Genomic DNA, 10,555 nt, shown 5'->3' on the forward strand with positions numbered 1-10,555 from the left:
CTTTCCCCTTTCCCTAACCATCCATTCCCATCTAGCCTGGATCCTGTTTAGATGACTTTGGTCTGGAAATAGGCTTTGAATATCACACCTTTTATTCCTTTCTTTTTAAAACCACATTCTGAATAATTTTTAAGTTAGGAGCTTTTCATCATGTGTGAAGGGAAAAAAAAGGTCCAAAGGAGTGCTTCTATTCCAGAGTCCAGTAGTCTTTGATCTTCCTTCCTAATTCACCTCCCCTTCCTTTTGTCTTGTTAAGTCATCAGAGAATTGACCTTAGAGATGGAGACTAGGAGGAAGGGTGATAACGCCCGTCCTGCTATAATAATTAGAGAAATAGCAGGCAGGAATAAAAAAGAGGTGGAAATGAATGCGCTTACCAGCTTTTTTTGTTTTGTTTTTTAACGTGGAGGGAGGAAGGGAAATGGTAGATAGGAGAAGCCAAAAACGCTTGAATCTGTGTTGCTTTTGTACATTTGTGTACATATATTTATAAATGTCTTTTCCACTCCACCCCCATCTCTGCAAAAAGAAAATGTGTCCATTTTCCCTTTGTACACCACCTCAGACTACAGGTAGATATTTTGTGACTCAAATTCACATATATAAAAATGTTTAGGAGTGATAACTTGCCAAAACCTGCCCTCAACAATTAATCTACTAGTATATCCCATGTCTAGACACACTCATGGAGACAAAGAAAATATAGCCTAAAATTTACAACTGTGCTTTTGTCTAGGCAGACAAAACCTTAAGTTCAGGTTTTGGTAGTTTGGGAAAGGATATTCTCCCACCCAACAGTTTTACCTAGCTCCGAGACCTTAAGGTATACTCTGTTCTCCAACTCTTAGCAAATAGTAGAAGATTGATACATAGTATTTACTACAGTTGATTCTGTTTATATCTCAGAAAACTGTGAGCTCCTTAAAGGCCGTTCTGTTAGTTATATGGTGTCATCCTTTTGTTGGGTGACAAGGACCTTGCCCTGGGCTCCACAATTTTAGGAGACCCTGATCTAGCTCTTCTCCAGCTATACCCGTCTGAACAGAGTGAAGAATCTTTGGGCCAAGAACATACCTACTCCGAGCCTTTTGGTGCATACATAGGTACCTGGTACTCCTGAATTCCTTGCCCACATAGTCCCATGTGCATTTCTGAGGCCTGCACAGATCTTTTCCTAGGTTCACTCTCGTAAGAGCAGGTTATATCTCAACATGTCTAACTGTAGGCCTGAGGAATAGATAAGTGGGAGCTGTTTATGGGAGAGATGTGGACATCAACTCAGGGTTGATGAGTTCCAGGCGGATGTCCATACTCATTCTATATATAGACTCATTCTATATTTGAATCTGTCTTCCTATTCACCATGAAGGTATATCTGTCAGGATAGGCGGATAGAACATATTTTATTTAACAACTTACTAATTTAATGTCTAATTTAAATATTTAGTAATATCTTATGTATCCATTTGTGCTCTTGATATGAGTCCCACAAATCTTATGGGTGGCCCTGATGTTAAATAGTTCCTGGTACTTCCCAGTATTACTGTAATCCTTAGCATATGATCGATGCTAAGTGAATGAAATAGGGAGCAAAGAATGCCCCAACATGGCAAAATATTCAGAAGATCAGAAGAATAATATTATACTTATAATAGTCTTATAATATAAGGCTAATATATATATTAGGGGAAATCTTTTCAAAATTAAACCTCAGAATGATAGGGATAGAACTTCAGAAGAAGAAGCACAAATTAAATCAGTGCTCTCTTAATTGTTCTTTAGAGGATTTTAATTTATCATTTGTAATCTTCACATTATTCATGTTATTCTCATACCACATTTTATGAGCTTTCAGATGTTAATTGATAGTGAAGTTTTTTACTCTTCCTATACTGAAGTTTGCCTGAAGTGCTAGTTTTTTGGATTTTACTTCCTTGAGTATATTTAAATAGTATCTAGATAAATCCTTTTAAAATAAATTGTGGTGGGGTACTAGTAGTGGTTCAAGGACAGTGATAACAGTAGTAGTAATAGCAGCAGCAACTACCATTTATTGAGTATTTACTTTGGCCAGGCATTATATGAAGTGGTTAACATACAATAATACCACATTTAGTCCTCCCAATAATTCTCTGAGGTGGAGGGATTTATCCTATTATACTAGACACAGAGCTAGTTGAATAGAGGAGGGAAAGCTACTTTTATTTCAGAAGCTAACTGTCATTCAGCAAATGTTAATGGAAATCTATTTTGACATGAAATACAAATAATGTTTTCTTATTATTTCTTCTGCCTTTCTTTATCATGTATAGGAATTCAACCTTATTGATAGAAGAGAACTTGCACCACTCCAAGAACTGATTGAAAAGCTCACCTCAAAGGACAGATAAAAGGATGCAGAGCTGTGCAAATTGTTCCTCAAATGAAACTGTGTGGAGCATATTTGGAATTTTGTTATATTTGTGGTGTTTATCTGAGTTATTTTTGTCTTAGTTTTGAGAGGTTTGTTTGGATTCCTTTTTCTTTATTCTGAGTAAATGAAACCAGTCTATTGGTAGAGGCAGCCAGAACCATTTCCTGTACATTTGAGAGAGGTCTTAGTGTTGTGCATTTTTTTCCACTTGTTTTGATTATTCAAGGAGTTCTTGATAATACTGTGTTTTGAAAGAAATACTTATTGATTGAACTGCTGATTGATGGGGTTCTGTGATGTGTAAATTGTAGCCCATTTATGAAGTACCCAAAAGACGTATGTTTTTAAGTGCCTTGGCAGGCTGACTTCTGAGGTGCAAAGCACAGACATAGAACTGTGCAGGGCTCAAAACAATATTAGAACTACTACCCGGGGCACTTACTGATGCATGTTTTAAAATATCTGTGATAAAAGCCATAGTTTACTTAAATTGGTGATCTCCAGCTTTTACTACATTGAAGACACATAATTTGTAAAGGTGTGCATGTAGAACATAAAAATAATAGTATTTCTTAATTATTTTTGATAGTGATGGTAATATATTCTGTTCAACAAATGCCTAAAGTTTCTACAAGCAGGTCTTTTTCCATTCCTTAATATCTGTGATATTGAAATTTGAGGATGTTAAAATGTAATACCTTTTGCATTTTGGCTCCTTTCTACATCTTAACTGCACTGTAGGTATAAAAATTCAAGTTATATATAGGACTGTCATCTTTGGAGGTGATGCCGAACTGTGACGTTTCTTAGCAATTGCCAAATGAGCCATAAGTCTGCAGAATTTCCTTTTAATTTGAAGAGGAGGGGATAACTGTATGTGTTTGGTTGAAGGGTTAGTTTGTATTTGACAGGTGGGATTAAGGGAGTCATGTTCAAGAAAGTCCTGTCTTAAACCCTTGAATAGAATGGCATAAAGGTTTAATCTATTACTTAAAAATGAAGTATTGGAGACATCCTTTTAGGAATCAACTTCCATGAGAAGTTAAAAATAAATTATTTTAGGTACAGACATTAAAAATGGAATTTAGGGAAATAATCACTTTTCAGCATTTCCATTCAGTGAATGGAGCTGATGTTTGCCTGTCATTTTAAAATGACGGTACAGCATTTGCTTTTTATATTATAGGCCTAATTTGAAGCATTCTGAGTTTTGATTGTTTCATTGTGAATGAAATCTTTTTCTTCACAGTGATATTAAACAATGAAAATGGTAGTTTAATAGTTATTAACTTTTAAGCTTTGTCATGACTTTCTCATAAATTACTCTCTTAAGTAGCAAATCCAGAAGCTTAGTTTAAAAAATAATTAATGTTTTTTTCAGTTGTTTTATTCTTAAGAAATTCTCTTTTCAGACTTCGTTTAATTGTGTCATGTCTGATAAACCTGCTTCCTACAGTTAGAAATATATCTTCTTTGTAGGATAGAAATGCTTGCTCTGAAATTGTATAAACTAAAAACTCTTAGTAGAAAAGAATCTAAAATGAAATCAGTTTGTTTTTGCCATCACTAAGTAGAGCAGTAATATGATATATAGTGCCATTCATTACAGTTATGATCACTAGGAACTGCCTTTTTCTCCATTTCATTTCTAGCCCTCATTCATCAAGTATTGACAGTAGAATGTAACAGGAAAGCCCTGGCAGAGGCAGGTATATTGGATGTTGATTGGTAAGGATTATTTATAAAGTACAGTTAGAATTAGCTGATTTCCTTAAAACAGATCTCTTAGTATCCATATAGATAATATTAACAACTATGGATTGATTCAGAAACAAAATTTGGTGTCAAGTGATTTTGAGTCCTGTCTAAATGGGGAAATGAACTACACAATTACTCAGATCTCTTCCAAAATGCATCTGACTTCATATCAACCTAATAATAAAGGGGTTGCAATAGCCAAGTACAGAGAGAACAGTTATAAATTGTACTTATTCTAGTAAGGCTTATACAATAGTGCACTATAAAAATGGGGAAAATGTTTCTGTGGAGTAACGTTTAGAAGTAGGACTTACTTTCCCACTGTATGTAGGTGGGAGTTGTTTTCACTGTGCCAGAATCTCAGGTGCCTGCCTCTGAATATTCCTTTTATCAGAGTTATTATGAGTTAAGGAGATTTATATGTACATAATATGGTAACAAGATACTGAACTTCTCACCAGGCAGAGGTATGGCATTGTACTTGGTGTTACATGCTACAAGTAGGCAAACTCTTCCAGAACATCTGAAAAATAACTGATTTAATAAAAAAAATTGATTTCTAAGGTTCCCATGAGAGTTAATAAAATGATCTTTGTAAAATAAGGATCAAAGCTTGGATTTACAACATATCTTGATTATGGCTTTTGGATTCTCTTCAGATCTTTTAATTTAATTTATAAATAATGCAGATAATTATTATCCCCTTGTTCTTTATACAGAGATGCAAAGCAGAAGTTGGTTTTCTCATTCCCTGATAAAAGCACTCCATAAAATATAAAGTAGTAAATTAACACAGTATTAATGTTGCTTATAATGCTTTAGTTAAATGTCGATATGAAGTAAATTTAAGGAATTATTTTAAATGACAGAGTGGTAGTGGTGGAGGGAAATTAATAGGAACTGAAAATCTTTTAGTTAGCAGTAGATGGTGCTACTGGTTTTCATTTACCAACCTGATCATTCTGTTTCCCATAAAAAAACATTGCTTTAGACTGCACTAAATCACTAAACCCGCGTTAGCTGGTGAAGCCTTTAGTGGTCAATTTAGTGTAAACTGAAATATTTTAGATTGCCATCTTTTACTACCTTAGATCTGTCATTTGTAAATTCTAAATGGTGAGCATAAAACATATCAGATAAGAGAATATGTGTTGAGTGGATAATATATCTCAGGCTGAGTTACTGTCTGGCTTAGCAGAAAAGATGAAGCACTACAATCTTTTATTCAGGAAATAGTGATGATGTGGATAGTTATATTTTACATATAATCCTTAGACTCCATTTTATCTATTAGTATTTTCCTTGCTTATGGGAAATAGAAAAATGACAGGTTTCTTTTATACCTCTGTCTGCTCCCTCTCTCAGAGATTTTGATAATCACTGACATGACAGAATATGTGAAATACAATTATTAAGTTGTAGGCCTTATAAAATAAATGTCATACCCTAACACATCTGAATGAAAGTTGATCCTCAGAGCGGTTCCCTTGGGTACACTTCTATTCTAACTGTTGTGAAAGTAGAATGTTTTTGCAACTCTTTTAGCGATGCCTTGAGAATCAGTTTATGACGATGCAAGAAAATCAACTTCATCATTTTAGTTGCACCAAAAACTTTTTTGCCTCCTAATATAACCTATTTTATTCACCGATCCAGCTCTAGTGACTTGGTTGTTTTCTGAAAACTAAACAGAACAGTTTAAAACAATGTGCCATATGCTCTGAATTTGCAGAATAGAATGTTTTGAGCGTTGGTAGCATCATTTGAATAAGGGAATAGTTTTTCTAATGTCACTGCTTTGAAGAGGACAGTATCATTTGGATGCATAGGTTTTACTTTTTTTTAATTCAGTTTTATTACCTTATAATTAAGTATATTAATTTCAGAATTCAAGATCTTTCTCTAGAACTTGATTTTTATTTTTTGTTCCGTTGCCTAAAAACTTTTGAACTCTATCTTGACTTATAGGACAGTTTTGTTTGAGGATATAGCATGGAAAATTGGATAGAATATTTAATATAGAAGTAGCTTAAGGAAACAACCACCAACAGCCTTTACCTCTCTCATCCTTTTAAAAAATATATACATTCAAATGAACGATTAGACTTTAATAAAAGACTGAAGATCATTGGATAAAGAAATTAGAATAAGTTTTACCCATTGTACTGAGATTTAAGCCTACATATCACAGATAAAATATTTAGAATTGTATAACCATTTCATATCTTTTAAAAGGCTATGGACCAGAAAAATATTTGTAATTTGAAAATATTACTGCTTAAAAAAAGGGAAACGTCTTTTTTTTTGAAGCTTAACTGGGATAGTAAGAATAGACCGACTCTTAGAAACACCATTTTAGATCTGTACTTTAAGGACCACTCCTAAAGTAATTTAAGAATATCAAAATTTGTGATTTACGGTAGGACTCGCTGTTGATCAGCTTATCAGTTTAGTTAGAAATGAGATAATAAATGTTTAGAGGTAAAGCTACCTCAAGATTTAATGGAAAAGTTTAAGATGTAACAAAATTTTCTTAACTGCACATTTAAGTTTTAAGATTTTCCTAATAAGCTAATCCTAGAGAAGTGTTCATTTTGAAGATGTAAAACTGCTTCTACTTTCCATTGCTAGTAGCTGAATTGTACTTAACAATTTTGATGAAACAGAGAAAGTATACATTAAAATATTGAATACTCTCAGTTTTGCAAGTGTGATGCAAATGTGTTTTTTTTTCTGCATATAGTACTATCCAGTAGAAAAGTTTAGACAATTCTCAAAAATAGATTGTAAAATCACTGGCCTGGCCTTTTTCAGCTGTATGTTTACCTCTCTTCTCCTTGGAGGTGAATTGCTTCCTTGCTACAGTTGACTTCCCATATCTCCCCATTCCTTTCCTCTATCACTCTGCCGTTCAGAACAAAACAGTTGGGTTGATTGTGCCAGTTTTCATTGTTAGTGATTCCAAAGTACTGTCAATACACAAGTTTTAGCCAAAATGTTGGAAGATGCAACTAATAAAAACATTTTGTTTGTTTTGATTAACAAGCTTTCTTTAAATAGTGTTTGAAGTGGAAATATTTAGTAATACAAAGTTAAAATTTTTGTTAATATTTAATTCCTTTTTCATGTATTATTAATATTAAATTCTTAGAGGGATTGTTTCTTACAGATTTGCACATTTTAGTTTTTATTTTATTTTGAAATACTTAATTGTGCAGGTTGTAAAGTAAACTAGAGTGTTTTCATTTTAAGAACACGTTTCTCCTTAAATTGTTAAGAGATGACTATTTTCAGGGGAAATAATTTTTTACAGCCACTATTTTGTATTGTTATTTTTGTATATGCATAAATAACTAGGGTGGTGAGGGCACTAATCTTGTAGGAGCACTTGTTTTTGTTTAATTTGAACTTTTCCTGTACATTTAGGTTGTTAATTAAAATTACCACTAGGAACAGTTCATGAAATCTAGTTTGAGAGAGAATACAATGTGAAAACACTTGGAATTTGAATAGAAATAATTTCTGAAGACAAAAGCAGAAAAATACTGCTAGTGGCATGTAATGTAAGCATAAGGGCACATTCACGCTGTGCATGTATGGAAGAGAATGCATAAAGCCAGGGTTCCTGCGCTCATGGAGATAGACAGTTTCTCTGTATTTTAAAGTAGCTGGAAGGGGAAAAAGTCTGAAGTATGAAATGCAATATGGGACACTACATTGTAAGCTAACTGTGCCAAGATTACTCAAATTGTAGTTATTATTGGTCAAAGTTTAACTTTCATTTTTATTTTAAAAGGGTATAATGAATGTCAGAAAATCTGTAATATGTTTTATTTGAGAGTGTAAATAATGTATACAAAACTTGTATGTGATGGGATGGGAAATATTTTAATTCTAGGGTTTTTTTTTTTTAAGGAAGAAACTGAATGTTTATAAGAAAAAATTAATAAATAGTTACATTTGGCCATGAATTCTGACTTTGAATTACTGTTTATTTTTGCTACAGGTACTCCCATATTAAATACATTTAAAGAGATGTACTGAAGGTGTATGCAATATGTTGAGCATTTGAAATGTGCTAGGCATTATTTTCTGTAATGTTCACAATTACAGCCCTGGGAGTTAATATTCCATTGTATTACATACTAGGAAGCTAAAGCTCAGAGATAGTACAAGTGATTTGTACTAGAATTTAAACCCAAATATGCTTGACTTTGAAACGAGAGTTTTTTTTTTGTGTATGCATGCTTTTTAAAAATATATACTAATAACATGAATAGTTAGCAAAATAACAAATTAATATCTTTTGACCTTTCCATCAAGCTAAGGTATTTAATATTTTGTCTTTATTATAGACCATTAAAGAATATTAATAAACAGTATTGGAGAATCTACATTTTACCCTGATACCTATGTTGTAAGACAAAATGTATATTTTAGATAAAGTATTCTCAGAATAGCATTATTAGCTTTATATTTTGAAGGTTCATAAGCCTCTATTGTACTAAATATAAATTATTTCATTATATAACATTCTCTGGAATGAGGCATGTCGGCAAAACAAACATTCTAAATAACTACTACTTTAATGCTTAAGCAATGATGTTTATTAAAAGTTTTACTATGATTGTTTACTTTCTTCTTTAAACAGCATAATGAGAAGTGCCATATTTTCTTGATGACTTAAGTTCATCTTTACAGCCATGCAGCAAAACAGTGCTTACTTTGGTAAATCCATAGTAGGCCTTATGGCTTCTGTGCTGTTCTAGTATGTTATTTTGTCATCACATTTCAGCAGACTTACTGACTCCCTCATTCTTGCTATTATGATGGTGTTTTAGTTTCCTTATTACCAATGCAAATACCATGGGTTGCCTTAAACAACAGGAATTTCCTGGCTCATGCTTTTGAGACTAGGAGAAGTCCAAATCAAGGCATCATCAAGGCGACACTTTCTTCCTGAAGACTGGCATTCTTGGGCTGGCTGCCAGTGATCCATGGCCCTTGGCTCATCTGTCATGTAGTAATGTACCTGGTGCTCTCCTGTCCTCTCCCTTCTATTCAGTTTCCACTGACCTTTGGTTGGCTTGCTTCCACTGGCTTTCTCTCTACCTGCTGGAGTTTCAGTCTTCTTATTAAGGACATCAATGATGGGATTAAGACCCATCCAGATTGTTTTGGGCCATACATTAACTGTAGTAACCTCATTAAAGGTCCTACTTACAATGGGTTCATACCCACAAAATGAAGAACATGTTTTTCTGGGTTACGACACAAATAACTTCTGTATCCTTCTGTTTCTAGGCATCCAAGAAAATTGCAAGGAGATACTTATAGTCAGGTTTATTAAATTGATACATATTTTACAACAGTAGTCAGGCTGGTATATGCTGCGTGACCATTATTTATTATCACTGTTAAGGGCCTCTTATTTTTTATACTTTTATTGTCATTTTCTGAGTTGGTTTAAAGGTTTTTTTTTCTTTTTTCTTTTTAAATCTGTATGTTACCAGACAGGATCCTTGCCTCTTTCTTTTGTTACACCAGAATCTGACAAGAGGAGAAAAGGAATCCCAAAATTACAGTAAAAAGTTCTGGCAAGGAAGGATTAAGAAGGTAGTGTATTCGTGACTGGGTAAGTGCTCCAGTACACGTTCCAGGCATCTGCAACACTGAATCCAGAAAGCTCAAAGCTTTTCATTGAATTCAGTGGGAATGCAGCAAGGCGTGAGGTTGTTAAAAGTCTTTATCTTACTTAAAGTGAAAAAAATACTTCACTGTCAATGATTAGTGGTTTTGACTTAACATCTTTGCTGGTGCTTTCAACAATCCAATTTCGAATTTTGAAACACATCTGGCTCTAAAGATTTCAGATGAAGGACAGTGGACCAAAATAAGGAAAGTGTTTCAGAAAGTGCTGTTCTCTGGTTTCTTCTCTATGTTAGCTGTGGAAATTATACAGGACTTGATGCAAGAAAGCTAGGTTCCCTGCTTCAGTCATTTCTGTGTTTGTAATTTTGAAGCTTACTTTTATGTTACTTTTTTTAAAATTTAGAGCAGTTATAAATTTGTAAGAAAATACAGAGTTTTCATATACTCATACCTCTTTATCTGGCTTTTGTATTAGGGGGATGTTGGACTCATAGCATGAGCTAGGAGTGTTTTCTTAAATTTTGGGGAAGAGTTTGAATTTGTTAATTCTTAGAATGTTTGGAAAAATCATCAGTGAAGTCATCTTGTCTGAGCTTTTCTTTGTTGGGAGGTTTTTTTTTTTAACTTGTTTATTTTATAGTGTAGTATATATACAAAGCAAAGAAATAAAAAAGCAATAGTATTCAAAGCACTCTTCAGTAAGTAGTTAGAGGATAGATCCCAGTTGTCATG

General features: G+C 33.4%; 1 protein-coding gene across 2 annotated transcripts in view; it reads left to right on the forward strand.

Annotated features, from left to right (window-relative positions):
* The window catches only part of MOB1B (MOB kinase activator 1B), a 160,305-nt gene extending 151,733 nt beyond the window's left edge, over positions 1-8,572 (forward strand). The window contains exon 8 of one of the 2 annotated variants that reach the window (XM_077137058.1): positions 2,313-8,571. In XM_077137058.1, the coding sequence (XP_076993173.1) occupies positions 2,313-2,390 (78 nt within the window). In that variant the 3' untranslated portion in view covers positions 2,391-8,571. Of the gene's footprint in view, positions 1-2,312 lie in introns of both variants that reach the window. The other variant, XM_077137059.1, reaches the window with a different exon arrangement.
* The last annotated feature ends 1,983 nt before the right edge of the window (positions 8,573-10,555 follow it).

This window comes from Tamandua tetradactyla, chromosome 19, assembly GCF_023851605.1.
Source record: "Tamandua tetradactyla isolate mTamTet1 chromosome 19, mTamTet1.pri, whole genome shotgun sequence".
Lineage (NCBI taxonomy): Eukaryota > Metazoa > Chordata > Mammalia > Pilosa > Myrmecophagidae > Tamandua > Tamandua tetradactyla.